At 40.4% G+C, this 19,829-nt stretch overlaps 2 protein-coding genes across 4 annotated transcripts in view; both read left to right on the top strand.

Moving 5' to 3' along the window:
• Yaf2 (YY1 associated factor 2) overlaps window positions 1-3,864 on the top strand; it is an 81,774-nt gene extending 77,910 nt beyond the window's left edge. For all 3 annotated transcript variants that reach the window (XM_090324441.1, XM_090324430.1, XM_090324435.1), the window contains 2 exons: window positions 1,174-1,326; window positions 2,228-3,864. In XM_090324441.1, the coding sequence (XP_090180567.1) occupies window positions 1,174-1,326; window positions 2,228-2,465 (391 nt within the window). In that variant the 3' untranslated portion in view covers window positions 2,466-3,864. The remainder of the gene's footprint in view (window positions 1-1,173; window positions 1,327-2,227) is intronic.
• A 13,142-nt stretch (window positions 3,865-17,006) lies between these two features.
• Gxylt1 (glucoside xylosyltransferase 1) overlaps window positions 17,007-19,829 on the top strand; it is a 42,076-nt gene continuing 39,253 nt past the window's right edge. The window contains exon 1 of the mRNA XM_090324454.1: window positions 17,007-17,280. Within this exon, the coding sequence (XP_090180580.1) occupies window positions 17,069-17,280 (212 nt within the window). The 5' untranslated portion in view covers window positions 17,007-17,068. The remainder of the gene's footprint in view (window positions 17,281-19,829) is intronic.

Genomic DNA, 19,829 nt, shown 5'->3' with positions numbered 1-19,829 from the left:
AATCTTGACCTCAGTCGCCCCATTCTGTCTTAAACCTGGAGGGGTCCTTGAGCTAGGCCAATAGGGTGTTAGCTAAGACTAGCAGCAAAAGGGGAAGCCAAGCAACATTTTAAAAGATGGTCCTGCCAGATGAGGTGACTCTTGCCTATAATCCTAGCTACTCACAAGGCAGAGATCTGAGGATCACGATTCAAAGCCAGCCTAGGCACTAAAGACTACAAGACTCTTATCCCCATTTAACCACTAGAAAATGGAAGTGGCTCTGTGGCTCAAGGGATAGAGTGGTAGTCTTGAGCTGAAGAGCTCAGGGACAGAACCCAGGCCTGGAGTTCAAGACAAAAGTCAATCAGTCAATAAATAAAAGATAAGCCTGTGGAAGTTCTGCAGTGGGTTCTTACTAAACACTTTTGAAATCAATGAGTAAGCAGGGAAATCTTAAAGCATTGAGTAGATCTTCAATGTGAAAAACACAGTGAGGTTGTAGCTGGAGGTGTGAGGAGTTTTCAAGGGTTTTGACTGATGAGTCAGAAATTCAACGCTCAGTTTTTATTAAACACATAATTGAAAAATTTAAAGGACAATTAGCTTTTGTCACAGATATGTAAGCTATCTCCTCTGAAAGAGAAAGGATAAATTAAAATTGTGTTTCAGAGGCTGTAGTGGAGCTCATGCCTTGGATATGCAAGGCTCTGGGCCCAATACCGGCACCAGTATAACAAAATACAACTTAAATGTAATCTGTTTAAGTTTTAACCTTTAAAATTCATGTTTACAGAAATGGCACTGTGGCTCAAGGGTAGGGTGGTAGCCTTAAGCTACGGGACAGTGCCCAGGCCCAGAGTTCAAGCCCCATGACCAAAAAATAAATTAATAAAATTCATGTTTACTTAATAATGTATGCCTCTTCATTTTCTTTGACATACAGTTTAAATAATATCTGCTGTATGTTTATATAGTTATATTCTAATAGTTTGACCCTATAAATAAAATTTTATTTATTACAGTTCTGTTTTTGTTAAGCAGGCAAAGGCAATCATTTACATTTTCGATAGAAGGAATTTTATACTTGGAAGCCTTCATAATATGTACCTGTTCATATAACATGAGCTATTTTTTCATGAAAATGTATTTTCATGTTATAATTAAAATTCTTTCTTTTTAACATGTACACAGGAAACCTCGGCCAGTCTCCCAGTTGGTGGCACAGCAGGTTACCCAGCAGTTTGTGCCCCCTACACAGTCAAAGAAAGAGAAAAAAGATAAAGTAGAAAAAGAAAAAAGTGAAAAGGAAACAACTAGCAAAAAGAACAGTCATAAGAAAACCAGGTAAATTTCAAGAGTGTTTTTTTGTCATCTTTGAATAATTAACCATTTAGTCTTCTTTTTTTTTAACATTGCCATACTGATATACACAGGTGATAATATTTCATATTGTTTATTATAAAGTATTATGAAAATGATTTTTTTTGTTTTTATTTCTTCTTTTTTTTTTCCTGAGTTTGAAAGATATATTGTTAGTCAAACCAGAGGTCACAGACAGAAGTTTAAATATGAGCCTTTTTTCTTTTCATTAAGTATTTTAAAGACATGGGGTTTGTTCTTTTTTCTTCTAAAAAAAAAAGATTTACTTGAATTAGTGTCAGTGGCTAAGGCCTGTAACCCTAGTTATTAGGAGGCTGAGATCAGAGGATCATAGTTCAATGCCAGCCCGATCAGGAAGAGTTCGTGAGACTACTGAATCTCCAAATTAACTACTAAAACTCTGGAAATGGTCCTTGTGGCTCAAAATAGTATAGTACAAAAAGCTCATAGTTTAAGCTCCAGGACAGGCACAAAGAAAAAAAAAAGCTACTTGAAATCTATGGAAGGTGGTATTGAAAATATTGAGCTGATATTTGCTTGGGCCTTGACCAAACCAAAATGGTAGAATAAATTAAAACATAATTAAGAGACCATTGCTTCCTGACTTCTTCTGGGATTTTTGGTGTTTTGGTTTGGTTTTTTTGTTTGTTTGTTTCTTTGTCACAGTGAAGATTTATGAATGAGTATTTTCAGTAATGCCAGTAATTTGAAATAGTTAAGGGTATTGTTGCAGCTTGTTACATACAGATTCCTTTAAACATAAATATGTCCATTTTGTTACATTTGCCCAATGTTATTGTAGCATTGCTTAGAAATTTAGTAGAAGGCAAAACCAGTTTAAAAACCCATGGTGTTTTGTGTTTAGGCCAAGATTGAAAAATGTGGATCGGAGTAGTGCTCAACACTTGGAAGTTACCGTTGGAGATCTGACAGTCATTATTACAGACTTTAAAGAGAAAACAAAGTCGCCGCCTGCATCTAGTGCTACTTCCGCAGACCAGCACAGTCAGAGCGGCTCCAGCTCTGATAACACAGAGAGGGGAATGTCCAGATCCTCCTCCCCACGAGGAGAAGCCTCATCAGTGAATGGAGAGTCTCATTAAAGATTACTTTCCTGGGTTTCTTAGTCACTTCTGTCCTACCATGCAAATACACAAGAGTATGCCAAGAAGTACCACATTTTCATGACAAACACATTTGTGCACAATCCATAACTTGAGTTTTACATAGTATGTAAATTGGTCCAGAATTTTAGAGTTGATTGCAATCTCTGCCGATCAAACATTTCCCCATTTAACACTTTGGTCTCTGCAGTGAAGTGCCATGAAAATGTGGTCGAATTATTCATGATCCAGTGTTATTGGTAAGTCTATTTTCACTTTTAGTTTAGTGAATTCTAACACATAATTCTTGAATTCTCTACTATCGGCATGTAATGAGTTTAAATTTTTTATTACATAGTGCAAGCTGCCTAAATATGTATTATTTGAGAATTGTGAAACAAATAGTTATATGTATACAAGTCAAAGATCAACTTAATCAACTATTACTGCAACAGGATTTTCTTAATGGTTATCCTCTTAAAGACACCTGCTGGTACTTGGTGTGGTTAATAAATAGGAAGGTTGTTATTACATAAAGCATTTCTATGAACCTTTGCCATTATTTTGCCACATTTTACTAAATTATTGTTTCTGAATTATGTTTCTGGTTTTATTCATTTTTGTGATCTTATTTTTATTAGTTTGCTTATTCAAAATATTCATTTGTTATAATGTTTACTAGCAGACTAGTAAACAATAAAACTTTGATTATTTAGTTTTGTAATTCAGGTTTAGTGCTATTGTCATTGAACACTGGTATTTTCTGTGTTATATAAAACAATAACATTCAAGTAATTATAAGCATTTGGCAAAATAGAAAAGAAACTTGCCATATTTTAAAAGCTGCAATTTTGGAAAAGCTTTAACTTATAGTTTTATCACTGTTTCCTTGTTTCCAGCTTATCCAGGGTCATAGAATTATTAATCTAATGCAGAAATGGGAACTATTGCACAGAGCTTGGAAATAACTAATCTTACATCAATTTAATTGGCCTCTAATGAAATATGACAGTCCTATGAAAATCATAGTACTCTATTTTCAGACACAACTGCCAATTTATGCATTTATCAATACCCAGAAATAAATATATTACAGCCCCATTCACCATTATGTACAATTACCAATAAAATATTTTTATTACTACAGATTTTGCATTTTTGTTTACAACTCCATATAAAGTGTGTTATGTTGTATTTAGAAATCCAAGTTGGAAACCACATAGTACTTTACTTCTTAAACTCTCCAAGGGTCTTGTGCTTCCTCTATTTGCTTAATAAATATCCACATATAGGAGACATTTGCAATGTAAGTCAATTTAAGAATATATCTTGGATACAAAATATTACATAAAAACATCATGGTAACATTTGAAGAAAAAAATAAAACTGTGGACCCTGACAGTTGTGGTATTTGGTGGTTTCTCGTGATACTGTGATTTTCTGTTTGATTGCAGTACTTTTTACAGGCACAATGGTACTGTCTTTTGTAAGATGCTAGTTGTGAAATACAGTTAATTGCATACAGTAAAAGTCTGTGATTAAAACATTCATAGACTTCATTCTTTAGTGGTATCAAATGACAAATTAAAACTTCTGTGCATTATTAGATACTTTAAATAGAATACCAATGAACTGGTTATGTTCTTTCAAAACATGATTTTTTTCAGCTTTATGTTTTTCATGTTTCAGATGTTCTATATATTCATTTTAGGGGACAGCAAGAATTAAAATAATAGTACAGTAACAGAGATATTCTTTTTTTTTTTTTTTTTTGCCAGTCCTGGTGCTTAAATTCAGGACCTGAGCACTGCCCTTGGACTTTCTCAAGGCTAGAGCTCTTATCACTTGAGCCACAGCACCACTTTTGTCTTTTTTTCTCTGTATATGGTACTGAGGAATCGAACCCAGGTCTTTATGCATGCTAGGCAAACACTCTACCACTAGGCCAGACTCCCAGCCCATGTACTTTGTTCTTAAGTCAAAACTCTGCTATTCAGACATTTTATCATAGTGGGCCTTGGTGTCTCACGCCTATAATTCTAGCTGCTCAGGAAGCTGGGCTCTGAGGATTGTAGTTTGACCCCAGCCCTGGCAGGAAAGTCTATCAGACTCTTACAATCAATAAAGTACTCAGAAAAATCCAAAAGTGGCACTGTGGCCCAAGTGGTAGAGTACTAGCCTTGAGCAAAAGAAGCTAAGGGATAGCACCCTGACACTGAGTTCAAGCCCCAAGGTTGGCACAAATAAAAAGACATTTGATCATGATTATTTTTTTCATATATTTTATTGTAATTAATTATATTCACCAGATAGAAGGTGCATTACTTCACATACATTGACACCCTTTCTCATGTCTTGGTCCCCATTTCCCTCCCTCCACCCCCGCCCCCCTTCCCTATCCAATTTTAAATAACCAAATACACATATATCCAATATATCAGATAACAAGGTGAAATACTGTAACAATATGAGATAACCAAGGGACAGCAAAAGAGATTAAGTACACTAAGGACAACAATCACTCGTTATATGGCTTTTGTTTCTATATCCTGGAGGTCCTTTCATTTAGCGTCATACTATATGGCCTTATGTATCTAGGGTTTGTTCTATTGTAAATCTCTGCTAGGAGAGCCCAAGGTTTCTACTGATTATGACATTCACAATTATTTTAAATGGATTGCAGGAGAGAAAAATGCCACAAAATATGGGATTTATTTATTTATTTATTTTTCTGTTGTGGGGCTTGAGCTCTGGGCCTGGGCGCTATCCCTTAGCTCCGCAGCTCAAGGCTACTGCCCTACACCTTGAGCCACAGCACCACTTCCAGGGACTTTACAGTCCTGGCTGGCTTTGAGCCAGATCCTTGGATCTCTGCCTCCTGAATAGCTAGGATCATAGGGGTGAGCCACAGCACCCCACTGGCTCTTTTTTTTTTTTAAACTTGAGTCAAGGCAACTGGTCTTTTTGCCCTAGGTAAGAAGGTAGTATGACATGGAGATGTGAGAGTACCAATTGAAGCTGAGTGCTGGCAGCTCAAGCTTATAATCCTAGCTACCTCAGGAGTTTGAGATTTGAGGACTGAGGCTTGAAGCCTGCCTAGATGTGAGACTCAACACCAGTCAACCACCAAAAAGCAAAAAGTAGAGCTGCGGCTCAAGTGGTAGAGCTCCAACCTTGAGCAAAAAAAACTGAGGAACAGTGCCAGGCCCTGAATTCAAGCCCCCAAGACTGGCACCAAAACAAAAGTGCCACCAGAAGTCTGGTTCTTGGAACTGGGTTGGAGAACTCAGATATAAACTTGTGTGAATAATTTAATCTTTCACCTACTAAACAGTGAGTGCTGGGAATGTGACTTAGTGGTAGAGTGCTTAACTAGCATACTTGAAATGCTGGGTTAAATTCCTCAGTACCACATAGAGAAAGTTGAAAGTGGTACTATGGCTCAAGTGGTAGAGTGCTAGCCTTGAGCACAGAGAGGCTTAGGTACAGAGCCCAGGCCCTGAGTTCAAGTCCCAGGACTGGCAAAAGGAAAACAACAACAAAAACATAATGATGTAATATCTAATTCAAAAGGATTATTAGATTAGATATCAGTCCATGGGAGATTTCTGGATAATATCTGACACAAGATGATTGCTCTTTAAATGTGAGCCTTTACCATCATAGATAAAAATCCCATTATAGGGCCGGGAGTTTGGCCTAGTGGTTGGTTGAGTGCATGCACGAGGACTCGGGTTCGATTACTCAGTACCACATACATAGAAAAAAGCCAGAAATGATGCTGAGGCTCAAGTGGTAGAGCTCTAGCCTTGAGAAAGTCCAAGGACAGTGCTCAGGCCCTGAGCTCAAGCCCAGGACTGGCAAAAAAAAAAAAATCCCATTATACAAATGCAAAATTGTTTTTCTATGTCCTCTGGAGTGATTTAAAGGTAAAGTGTTTTATAGGTTCTACAGATGTTTGCTGTGGTCCCAGAAAGACTACATGTGCACGAAGGAGTCTGGTGGTCTACTGTGAGACTGGAGAAATGAACTGAGTTGCCCAATTGGTTTCCTTCTCATTAATCACATTTTTTCCCACCTGCCTTCATTCCACTCTACCTCAGATATACTTCCATGCTAGGAAAACATGCAAATTCCATAAATACTTGCACCTAAAGCAGAAAGATACAGAGCCTCAACTGGCTACCTTTTTAACTCTATTTTGTGAACTTAACAAAGTAGTTTTTAGCCAGAGATTCTCTTAACCAAATTCCATACAAAAGAAATTTGGATTTTTTTTTCCAGAGTTTTACCTTTGATTAAAAAAAAAAAATGTCTTCTTTCTAGCCTGGTGCAGTGGCTCACGCCTGTAATCCTAGCTACTCAGGAGGCTGAGATCTGAGGATCTCGTTCAAAGCAGGCCCTGGGCACTGAAGACCTTGAGACTCTTTATCTCCAATTAACCACTAGAAAACCAAAAGTGGCACTGTGGTTCAAGACATAGGGCAGTAGCCTTGAGCTGAAGAGCTCAGGGACACCCAGGCCGAGTTCAAGCCCCATGACCCACAAAAAAAAAAAAGAAAAAGTTCCCTTTATATTACAAAATAGAAAGTGTTCAGTTAATAATTAAAATGCTTTGTTTTCTATTAAATATTTTTCTAAGATTACAATGGTAACAGACAAAGCAAAATTATTAAATAAGAGAAAGGAAACTCTTAGCCTTGAAAGTTGATAGGATATGTGAACTTTATTTTAGCCACAAATCTTGTTGCCTTAAAGAATGTACTTTTGAATATTCTATGCATTGATGCTAAATGGTCTTGAACTTTCCACTGAGGCCCTTATTTTAGTGTTTTTGGTCTGAAAGTTAACTTTTTCAACTCTTTGAGGGGAACTGATGAAGGAACTGGTAAGCCATTGACATAAATTTCTGAACTGTACTTCGAAGATGAAATGAAAATAGAGAGATGGCTGTGTAAGGAGAGGGTACATCAAAATAATGCTTTGACTATCTCACCCCCCAAAAGGACTGAAATGTAGGCAGGTGGCTGTTGCCTATATCTCCAGTTAGCCTGAGCTGTGGCTCAGTGGTTAAATGCACACACACACACACACACACACACACACACACACACATCAGTAATAGTTTCAGAGCACAGAATGTGCTGGATCATATTTTTGAAAGCAGAAGGAATTATGTTTGAGTATTAAGGATGATGAGAAATAATCCCACACAATAGCAAAAACAGCAGAAATAGAAACAGTACTAGGACAATCTGTATACTAGAGAATCAAAGAAGGGAGAGAAGAAGTAGAACTGACAGCATGTCTGTCCTAGAGGACATTCTATGTGCTATGATAAGTCACCATGACTCAGTACTTAATTAAAGTTTAACTTGTACTTAGACTGTTTATTGAGTAATATGTGAAATATGTATGGTGATTTTCAAAATCAAGTCCTTTTTGATGCTTTTCATCAAAACCAATTCACTATTAGGCAGGTATCATACAGAAATTTTCTTTGATTTTCTGCAGCTCTCACTGTTACTTGCCCAGGTCATTTAAATGTTATGTTTTTAATGTTTTAATTAGGCTCTGTGTTTAATCAGTGCCAATCTTCCTGACTTTGTGAAATGGGCCAGTTCTGAAGCATAGGAAATACCATGATAACACCAGATCTTGGAATGGAGAGATCAATTAGAATTCTGCAAGATTTTAGTGCTATGGGACACATTTCATAATCTGAGTCTTTTCTTCCTCGATTAGTAGAAATATCCAGCATTACAGTTAACTGTCGTACTATTCAGTATTTTCTGATTTATATTTTCTTTGTATCAATGCTGTTCAGTGACTATAGAGAGAGATTACTCCGGATGTTAGGCACTGCACTTGCAATTGGTTATAAAGTGCAAAAATCTGGAACTTCATAAAAATTTGGGGGATCTGTAGTTCCATCGGTGCAACAATGAAGATATGTATATGATAAAGCTAAAATACATACCTGTGTCTAGAAAATTACCTCCATCTAAGTATCTCACTGCAAGACATTGAAAATGTTGGGACCTCATTTTGATGTTTTCTGTAATAAAGCCAGATGTGACAAATAGCTCTAGCCAGCTCCTATTTATCACCCTCTTCTACTTTCAAAAATTTTAAGATTTTGGGCCATGCAATTTAGCACTCATTCTAATTTGTGTGTGTGTGTGTGTGTGTGTGTGTGTGTGTGTGTGTGTGTGTGTGTGCGCGCGCGCCTGTCCTAGGACTTGGACTCAGGGCCTGGGCACCATCCCTATACTTTTGTGCTGAAGACTAATGTTTTGCCACTTAAGCCACAGCTCCACGTCTAGCTATTTTGGGTAGTTTATTGGAGGTGTGAGTCTCATGGATTTTCCTGCCTGTTCAGGCTTTGAACCACAATCCTCAGACCTTAGCCTCCTGTGTTGCAAGTATTACAGGCATGAATCACCAGTACCTAGCTTCTAACTTAAAAAAAAAATCAAGATACTACATAATGCGGTCTGTTATTTCCTTTTTGCACCTGGTTTGAAGAGAGATACATCGCTGGCCAAATGATTAATAAAAGAAATAACTTCTGGAAAAGCTTCATAGCACCTGACAAATTGATTTGCCCTTTTTTATACAATACAAAAGATTGTTTGCCTTCAATTTTTTTCTCTGTAGTTGTGAGGAATTTCAGGTTCAGTTGCAATAATTTATTATTCTAAATTTTTTACTCTTTAATATTTTTATTGTTATTATAAAGGTGATATACAGAGAGCTAACAGCTTCATAAGTCAGGTAATGGATATATTGCTTTTTGAACAATGCCACCCCTTCCCACACTCCCAGTTTTTCTCTCCTGTCCCCACCCACAAGTTGTATAGTTTGTTTTCAACATAGTATCTAGTACCACTGCTTCATTTGATTCTAATTTATTATTCTTGATTTACCTGTATTTTTCCAGATCCTGAATTTGTTTTCCTTCTGTTCTTATAAACTGCCTCATCTCCATGGTGTAATTAAAACTAAATAGCAATTATTTTTAAAAACTTTATTTCAAGGTGGGAGGATAAGTCCCAAAGGGAAGCTTTTGGGGCCAAGGATCTGGTGAAAGAGAAGATTCCTGCTGGAATTCCAGAGAAATGCCTGTGGTTCTTATATGTCCTGAGAATGATGACCCAGCCTTCATATACTGACTTCCATCGAGGGAGGGCTACCATCTCATCTTCATCTTCCTATGACTGCTCTTAGCAAGAATTCAGAAACTGACCTGGGAGTTTGGCCTAGTGGTAGAGTGCATGCCTAGCAAGCACGAAGACCCGGGTTCAATTCCTCAGTACCACATACATGGAGAAAAAGCTGGAAATATGCTATGGTTCAAGTGGTAAAGCTCTAGCCTTGAGAAAGCCCTAGGACAGTGCTCAGGCCCTGAGTTCAAGCCCCAGGACTGGCAAAAAAAAAAAAAAAGAATTCAGAAACCAGCAAGTCACACTAGTGGCTAATGCCTGTAATTCTGGATACTCAGGTGGCTGAGATCTAAGGATCACAGTTTAAAGCCAGCCAGGGCAAGAAAAGTCTATGAGAATCCAGTTAAACACCAATTACGCTCAGGAACCAACTAATCAACACACACACACACACACACACAATCAATCAAAATAGAAACTACACTGGGAACTGAGATTTAATAATTGTTGACTTATTAATGTATATCTTTATTCTCTTTTAATCCCTAATTATAGCAACCATCAAATGGTCCTCTGTCTACTTTGAGGAGCAGCAAAAATGGGAAGGGCTGAAAAACTAACTTGGGAGAAGACAACTAAAGGACAAGGAAAAATGGTAAACATAACGTTGAGTTCCCTCAGGAGCCTCAGACTCCAGGGGGCAGTATCAAAAATAAAATATTTGTTTCCAGCATAGAATAAAATAAACTGTCTTAAGGATACTTTTACTTGATTAGTAAAGAGCAAAAAATATTTATGTCTTTTTTTTTTTTTTTTTTTTTTTTTTTGCCAGTCCTGGGCTTGAGCTCAGGGCCTGAGCACTGTCCTTGGACTTTCTCAAGGCTAGAGCTCTACCACTTGAGCCTCAGCACCACTTCTGGCCTTTTTTCTATGTATGTGGTACCAAGGAATCGAACCCGGGTCTTCATGCATGCTAGGCAAGCACTTTAACCACTAGGCCAAACTCCCGGCCCCAAAATATTTGTTTCTTGTTTGTGGATTCACTATATAGACTAAGCTGGCCTTTGCATTTCTCCTGCCTCAGCCTGTTAAGAACTAGGCTAAGAGAAATATGCTACCACACGTAAGAATTGTTTTACTTTATTAATTGTAAAAATGAAAGATGCCAAATGTAAATAGGACTCTTGGTTATTTGATTATAGAGAGGAATTTGGATAACAAGAATAATGCTGAGTTCAGTTTTCAGGTAAGCATTGGATTTTATTTATTATTGTTGTTGGTCCTGGGCTTGGACACTGTCCCTGAGCTACTTTTGCTCCAGAGAAGCACTCTATCATCTGAGCCATGGCACTACTTCTAGCTCTTTGGGGGTAGTTTATTAGAGATAAGAGTCTCACTGACTTTTCTGCCTGGGCTGGCTTTGGTCTGCAGTCCTCACATCTCAGCTTCCTGAGCAGCTAGGATTGCAAGCATGAGTCAGCAGCACTTGGCCAGCATTGGACTGTGATGGGATTATAATTCTTCAGCTTGTAATGGGGGAGCAATACTGGGCTGCCCTCAGATAGGCAATCACAGAGCCATTCTCCCATCCCCATTTGCTTTCATTGTTTTGTAAATAGAGTCTTGTTAGGCCAGCTTGGCCAAGCGAATCTTGCTATTTGGACCTTAATATGGTTAAATTTGAGCCTTGATTGATGACAGTTTAGGAAGATATTGTATGGGAGTTTTAGTTTTTAAAAAATAAGATCAGGGACTGGGAGCATGGCCTAATGGTATAGTATTAACCTCGCATGCATGAAGCCCTGGGTTCAATTCCTTGGTACCATGTAACAGAAAAGGCTAGAAGTGGTGCTGTAGCTCAAGTGGTAGAGCCCTAGCCTTGAGAAAGCCCAAGGACAGTGCTCAGGCACTGAGTTCAAGCCCCAGGACTTGCATAATCCCCTGGAATCAACCTCCTGTACTGCAAATGGAATGGAAGATTCCTGAAGATGAAGCCAGGGAGACATGTAAGATGATCGTAGACCATCCAGGCCAGCTGCTGCTTTCTCGCTTGTAACCAGAAACACAAGCTAAGTTGTAGCCTCAGGATATGGAGGAGCATGAAGTATACCCTTTGTTAGTTTTCTACCACCTTCTCCAGTCCACCTTCATGATCTCATTATGTAGCTAAGGCTGACTGAGAACTGAAGACCCTTTTGCCTCTGCCCCCCAAGTGCTGGGATTACAGGTATGGACAGTCATGTTTGCTTCTCCAACTGCCTCTTTTACTAATCTTGGGGTCTATAGCTAGTTTCTTGAGAATGAAGAAAACCACTTTCGTCTTTTGTCCTACCTCTGATGCTATGCTTCGCCACATTTACTGTTCTGAACAAATACAACAAATACTTTTTGCTCAGACTATCAGCATTATTTTCCAATTCTCCAATCCAACCAGGTCCATGAAAATTGGAAAGCTGTGGAAAATGGAAACATATTGCTAAATACAGTTAAGAATACATTGCACTTTTGGTCTGAGTTTCTGAGTCCTTGTGTTGTCCAACTAATTTGACTTGTACTTCTAAAGTTTTTGCCAGTCCTGGGGCTTGAACTCAGGACCTGAGCACTGTCCTTGGGCTTTCTCAAGGCTAGAGGTATACAACGAGCCTCAGCACCTCTTCCGGTTTTTTTTCTGTGTATATGATACCAAGGAATCGAACCCAGGTCTTTGTGTAAGCACTCTACCACTAGACTAAACTCCCAGCCCTGTTTTTTTCTTTTTAATCCCTAATATCAGGCTAGGAAATTTTCATGTTTCAGAAGTTCCCTTCCTGTTTTCAGTTCTGATTGGCACTATTCCATACAGCATATATTTGTTCAGAAGAAGATAATATAGTAAAAACAAAAATCTAGTCTATGTTTTTTTCTAAGATTTCTATCTAAAATATGGTTCATTAGCCATTTGGTTAAGGAACCTTTCTGAATTTTAGCTCTTTATGATTTTGTTACAGAGACAAGGTCTTGTTGTACAGTCCAGACTGGTCTGGAAGTTTTGATCCTCCTGCATCGGCTCCTCAAGTGCTAGTTTTGCGGGCCATGGAATTATTTATTTTTAAATAAAATAGCATCTCTTACTTCTAAGAAATGGACGTAGAACTAGATTAGACTATGCATAGATTTTTACAAAGTGAAATATGTATACATATGTGTATGTACATATGTACATATGTATATATATATATGTGTGTGTGTGTATGTGTATGTATGTATGTATTTGAAGCCATGCTGGTGGCTTCTGCCTATAAGCTAAGCTACTTAGGAGCCTATCATTAGAAAATTAAGAGACTAATTCTAGTGAGAAGTAGACTTAGGAATATATGCATACAATCAAGGGAAAATACCTGTTATGACATGAAGACATGAAAGTAATTATTGAAAATAATAATTTTCAATTGAATAATTAATTTTAGAAATATAGAAGTGCAATGTGTTATTTGTGACATGAGGTAATGACAGCATGAATACTATTCTCAATGCTTTAAGACAACCAGTGAAGCTGAGTGCTAGTGACTCTAATCCTAGTTACTTAGGAAACTGAGACTTGAGGATTGAGGCTTGAAGCCAGCCCAGCAGGGAAAGTCTGACAGATTCTTATCTCCAGTTAACCACCAGAAATCCAGAAATGGAACAGTGGCTCAAGTGTGGGAGTCTTATCCTTGACCAAAAAAAGCAAAGGGATCTTGAGTTCAAACTTGAGTGATGGCGCACGCACGCATGCACGCATGTGCACACATACACAAACAATAAGACGGTGTGTGAGTAATACACAAAGCACTTCTACTTTTAGAGTGCCTTATATTATTTGACAACAGAATTTATAATTACAGGATTAAGAATGACTTAAAGGGATAGAATGATGCCAAACAGAACTTTGATATTAAGTATATGAATTATTCTTTTGGATAGGTTCTTCCTATAGATTGTTGCAGAAACAGAAATTGCATAGCTTTCCTTTATGCCATTCCAATATTTTAATTTGTGAATGATTAAAGATTTATTGTTAATTTTCATGCCATGCCACTTTGTAGGAACAAAGAACCATGTAGTTAGCATCTTTTAAACAAAACTATCTATTTCAGTATTAGCTCTTACTCTAGTTTCTTGGTACCACATCCTTTAATTTTCTCAAAAACACTTTTCTATTATCAATGCTGTTATTATCCTTTTCTGTACTTTGTTAAGTTTTATCTTCATTTCTGTAAGAATCATAAGGTATAACAGAAAGATTTATTTAGTATTCATGATTTAGTGGTCTGTCTTTGAGCGTAGTACCCATATTTTGGAGTACTGTATATCTGAGGCCCTTGGCCAGGCGTAATCCTAGCTACTCAGTAGGCTGAGATCTGAGGATCAAGGTTCAAAGCCAGCTCAGTGACTCTTATCTCCAATTAGCCTCTAGAAAAGGGGAGGTGAGGCTTGGCTCAAGGGTAGGGCGGTAGCCTTGAGCTGAAGAGCTCAAGGATAGTGCCCGGGCCAAGTTCAAACCCCATAACCTCCCTCCCCACAAAAATCAACAAACCTATGTTTTTACTCTTTGCGCACATGTGTGCATGTGCATGCTTGTGTGTGTGTGTGTGTGTGTGTGTGTGTGTGTGTGTGTGTGTGTGTGTGCTTGTACATGCTGAAAGCAGAGCTTAAATTCAGAGCCAGGGCATTGTCCTTTTTTATTCAAGGCTGGCACTCTACTACTTGAGTCATAGCTTCACACATCATGAGAGAGTGCTTGTTTTTATGTTTTGGTTCAGTATGGCAGGATATTTAATCCTTATTGAGAAAAGGGAATGTTAAGTTTGGTGACTTTCTCAGGGCCATAGACCTGGTACTTTTTGATGATTCACAGTGATTAACACACACACACACACACACACACACACACGTCCTTATTATTGTATTTTATGACTAACTTCAATGACAAGATACAATTTGGACAATCTATGAGCATCACTTTTATCCATTTTATGTGCATGTATTTTGAAGCATCACTTTTTGGCACTGGAGCAGCCCTCTCCAATCTCAGCTCTGTCCAGCCTCCAATACAGTCAGAATCTATCCCTAAAATTCAAATGTCATGTTATATCTTTGTTACATCTTTGGTTATATTTTTATTAGCAACCTTCAATGCTTCACCATTGTCTGGCAGATTAAGTTCAGACTCCTTGGTATGCTGAACCCTGGACACTCAAAGTCTGGCCCCTTGCTGGTCTTATCAGTCAGTATATTTTCTCTTGAATTCATTTAGCTGGTAGTATCAAACTTCTCACAGTCTCTAGAACACAAGAGCCTGTTTCATTGATCCTTCAGACTAGAGTTACTTACCATACTTATCATAGCCCTCTTCCACCGCCTTGGGCTACCTTTACTATTTAGTTTCTCTTGACCACACTTGTACCTTCGGGTATGTGTGCACACTCTTACAAGTTTGTGTCCTAATGTCTGTGTCAAGGCTACCACTTGAGCCACAGCTCTACTTTTGACATTTTGCTGATTAATTGGAGATAAGAGTCTCCCAGACTTTTCTGCCTGGGTTGGTATCAAACTGTGATCCTCAGATCTCAGTCTCCTGAATACTAGGATTACAGGTGAGAGCCACAAATGCCTGGCTGAATTTATAAATAATCAACTTTTCTCACCCACACCCTACTAAGCTTTCCAACACCCCAAGACACTCATGTATTGCTGCATAAAATATTAATGAGTGGAATGGAAACAGATGAGGAACAGGACGAGTGAAAAAAGGAAAAGCTTTTTTTTTTCCTCTAGCCTTGGGGCTTGGGTACTATCCCTGGGCTTCTTTTGCTCAAGGCTAGCACTTGAGCCACAATATCACCTCTAGCTTTTTCTGTTTATGTGGCACAGAGGAATCGAATCTAGGGCTATATGCATGCTAGGCAATACTGTACCACTAAGCCACATTCTCAGCTCAAGGAGAAGCTTTTTACTGGATAATCCTAATTTTGCTTTGCATATAGAAATGAATTTTTAGAGTTCAAAAAGATGTAAAAGAGAGGTCCCCTGCCTTACAGGTTCTTAGAGCTTATTGGGAGTCAGGGACAAGGTAGGCATGGAAAACTACAAACATTATGAGGACATACCTTTAAGTGGCTAAAATGGATTATATAATGGTCTTATAGAAATTTAGCAGCTGAGCTGGGTGTGGTGGTTCATGCTGCTAATCCTAGCTACTCAGGAAGCTGAGATCTGAGGACCATGGTTCAAAGCCAGCCTGGGCACTGAAGTCTGTGAGACTCTTATCTCCAATTAACTACCAGAAGTGGAGACGTGGCTCAATGGGTAGGGGCAGTAGCCTTGAGTTGAAAAGCTCAGGGACAGCACCCAGGCCCAGAGTTCAAGTCCCATGACCGACAAAAAAAAAAATTAACAGCTGAGAAATCAGGTGCTGGTAGTTTATGCCTGTAATCCTAGCTACTCATCAGAACTAGAGGATAGAGATTTGAAGCCATCCCAGGCAGAAAATTCTTTGAGACTCCATCACTAGAATAATCAGGAAAGGTTGGATTGGAAGCATGATTCAAGTGATAGTGCACTAAGTAAGTGCAAAGCCTTGAATCAAACCGCGTTACTAATGTCAGGAATTTTTTTTTTTTTAGAGGCAGAGGAAGTTTCTGTTGCATCCTAGAAGTGCCTACTGTCAGGTGTTTTTAGTCTTTTTAAAATTTCACCTTCACAATCACCGTGCAAGTGGATTAATACCTTCCATTTTGCACCATCTCACCAATTATCTTGTTACTAGAACCATAATTTGAATGTAGGTCAATGGTCTCCGGAGCCCAGCTCCTTTGCCACCTCCCTCCTTGGCGCCATCAAGCACAGAACTCTGGGCTTTGACCTCGGGTTTGGGGAAACACCCAGTGCTCTCAGCGCAGCGGCGCTTCAGACCTGGCCAGCCTCCGAGAGGAGATCCAGGCCCTTCCAGGCGAGAGGGGGCGGGGCCCAACGGGACTTGGGGCGGGTCACTGAGGAAACGGGCGGGGTTTAGAGGGCGGTTTGGGGCGGGGCCTTAGCCTTAGGGAGGGCCGCGTAGGTCGAAGGGGAGGGACTATGCCGGATGGGGCGGAGCCTCGAATTCCTCCAGACCTTACGTTACATGAATGGGCGGGGCCTCACGGGCCTCCGGGTGGGGCGAGTCCGAGTAGAGCTGGACGGAGCCGGGAGGAGCTGTAACGCGTGGCGGAAGACGGGGGCGGTGCCCGGGGCTTCCGGGCGAACTGTCCATCATCTGGCCTAGGCGGTGGGAGGGAAGAGGGGAACAGGGGCGGGCCAGAGGAGGAACTTGTTGCTCTGGCGGCTGCGCAGTGGCATTCCTCCGGCTCCAGTTCGCCCGGGCGGGAGCGGCGGTGGCTCTGGCGGGCGGTGACGACGGTCGCGCGCGGGGCCGGGGCGATGCGGCGCTACCTGCGTCTCGTAGTGCTGTGTCTGGCCTGCGGCTTCTGCTCGCTCCTTTACGCCTTCAGCCAGCTCGCCGTGTCCGTGGAGGAAGGAGCGGGCGGCGATGGCGGGAAGCCGCAGGCCGCGGCCGCTTCCTGGCTCGCGGGCGGCGGACGCGGCGCGGCGGGAGGTGCGGGCCCCGCGGTGCGTCCTGGAGAGCCGGACAGGTAGGGGCGGCTCAGGTTCCGGGGGGTTCCGGCCGGGCGGGGAGCCGGGGCGGGGAAGCAGGGTTCCCGGGGCCGGTCAGTCCCGCGCTTTCCGGGCTTCCCGGCGGACCGGGTCTCTGCGCGGCGCCCGCCGCCGAGCCCGGCGCTTCCCACGGGGGGCTCCGTACGCTCTCGGGGCAGTTACACATGGAATTAACTCCCAGCTTAGAAAGAAAGAAAAAAAAAAGTTGGTTTGTTGAAGAAAAAGTGGTGCTCCACCAAAAAATAAAAAGGAAGAAGAAAAAAACCAAACCAAAACCTTTATTGCTGTCTGGCCGGGAGGAATTCCCTCTCGTTTCCATGGAGTTCAAGTTGAGATATTTAAACACGAGCCTGGCGCCTCTCGTCCTCCTCTCCCCCAGCCCCTCCCCCGTGCCCTGCTCCCGTGATAGCAAGCTTACTAAGTTTTCTTTAATAGCCGCGGTTATTCCATCTGGACTTGGCATTTGTCCGGGCTGGGATTTTTTTTTCTTTTGGGTTTTCCTTTATCTTTTTGTGAACAACTAGTTTATTCTGGAAACTTAAGAGGGAGTGAAGAAAAACCAGAGAGGTACTTCACCAGGGTTGAAATGTTTGGGGGCTGCGGTTGGAGATCTGTCCTCTCTCTCTCTTGACCATTTGGTCTTTGCAGAGCAGCATCGTGATCGAGGTGGATTTGCACAGATCGTTTTTACGTTTGGATGGTCAGGGTTAGAAGCGGACAAAGAATGTTTGGGCAACATATTATCAGTACTTGGGAAAAAAAAATATCTGTGAGCGTTTCACAGTGCCTTGATGGGCAAATAGAGTTCTATTTACTCTACCCAAAGAGGCAGATGCTGGGATCTGGGACGGAAGAGGGTGTAAAGCGGTTGTTTAATAACACCTCGTACTAGTTGACAGTCATTTCTAGAATGAAAATTGGGACTTTTGAGCAGAGAAGCAGCCTGGGGGAAAAAAAGTGGATTTTTTTTTAAACTCGATTTGAGTACCGTCAGAAATTCCTAGGATCTCTGGACTTAATATTCCTGAAAGCCTGTTGAAGCAGGCTCCAGCTCCAGTTATCTGTCCTGGTAGAGTCAGGGACTGAAGCTTTGAATGAGCTCCTGAAAAAGTGATTGATGGAAACACAGCTTTCTTGTGAAGCTTTTCAGGTTATAGAAAAGGAATTCTTTTTTTATATTGATAGAATTGTAAGTGAGCAACATTTTAGTCAAAGGATAGCAGAAAGGAGACTGTGAGTTAGCATTTCAGTTTAATAGAGTAACTTTTTTATACTTTATCTTATTTCGGGACAGATTTTATTATGAATTTGCTTGGCCAGCTAAAACAACTTTCCTTCCTTTTATACTTCCTCTCTCTCCCTCTCCTTTCCCCCTCCCCTCCTTCGTTTTAACCCTTCCTTTTCCCCTTCTTTTGCAGTTTGGAGTTTGAACTTTAGCTCATGCTTGCTAGGCAGGTACTACTCTACCATTTGAGTTATGCCCCCAGTTCTTTTTCCCTTCAGTATTTTCTGAATAGGGTCTTACTTTTGTTTTTGTTTTCTCTCCTTTCTTTTATTCTTTTTTCCTTTTTTTTTTCTTTCTTTCTTTTTTTTTTTTTTGCTGGGACTGGGCTGGAATGCAATCTTATTTATGCCCCTGCTGTAGCTGGGATTATGTGTGTGCCACTATACTACACCCAGCTATTGGTTGAGATGGGAGTCTTGCCAGCCCTCTGCCTGGGTTGGCCTCCAGCCACTGTCCTCCTGATCTCCCCATTCCCAAGTAGCTGGGATGAGCCAACACACTCATCTTCTCTGTCTTTCTGCCCCTCTCTCCATAGGGGCCTCATTGTGTATCTTAGACTAGTCTCCCAAATCAAGTTATTGAGATTCTCCTGCTTCAGCCTCCTGTGTGCTGCATTTACAGATGTGCACCTGCCTTTCATTTTGACGTTTTCAATGTCAAATTAAAATGGTTAATTTTTTCCTTCATTTAAAATATAGGCTTAAGCCAGGAGTGTGGCTGGGAGTGGTAGGATGCTTGCCTAGCATGCACCAAGCCCTAGGTTTGATTCCTTGGTACCACATACACAGAAAAGAACAGAAGTGGTGCTGTGGTTCAAGTGGTGGAGTTCTAGCCTTGAAAAAGCTCAAGGACAGTACTTAGGCCCTGAGTTCAAGCCCAAGGACTGGAAACAAAACAAAACAAAAATAAACAAATGTATGCTTAGGTTTATATCCGGAAGTTTGGTTAGATCATTAAAAAATATTTGCATTGCACAGAAATGAAAACCAATACCTGGATTTTTTTCTTGTGTATATGTAATCACCTATCAGTGCATTCTGTTTGGAACATACTATTTTACTATTTTAAATTGAGTATAGTGGCACATGCCTGGTATTCTAGCACTTAAGGAAGATGATGTCCAGTGCCAAGCCAACTTGGCATATGCTACAAGCTCTTGTCTTTTTTTTTTTTTTCCTAGTTTTAGGGCTTGAACTCAGGGCCTGTGCACTGTCTTTGGGCTTTCCTCAAGGCTAGAGCTCT

Source organism: Megascapheus bottae, chromosome 2, assembly GCF_031878675.1.
Source record: "Megascapheus bottae isolate mThoBot1 chromosome 2, mThoBot2.hap1, whole genome shotgun sequence".
NCBI lineage: Eukaryota > Metazoa > Chordata > Mammalia > Rodentia > Geomyidae > Megascapheus > Megascapheus bottae.
This window is presented reverse-complemented; position numbering and strand designations above follow the sequence as displayed.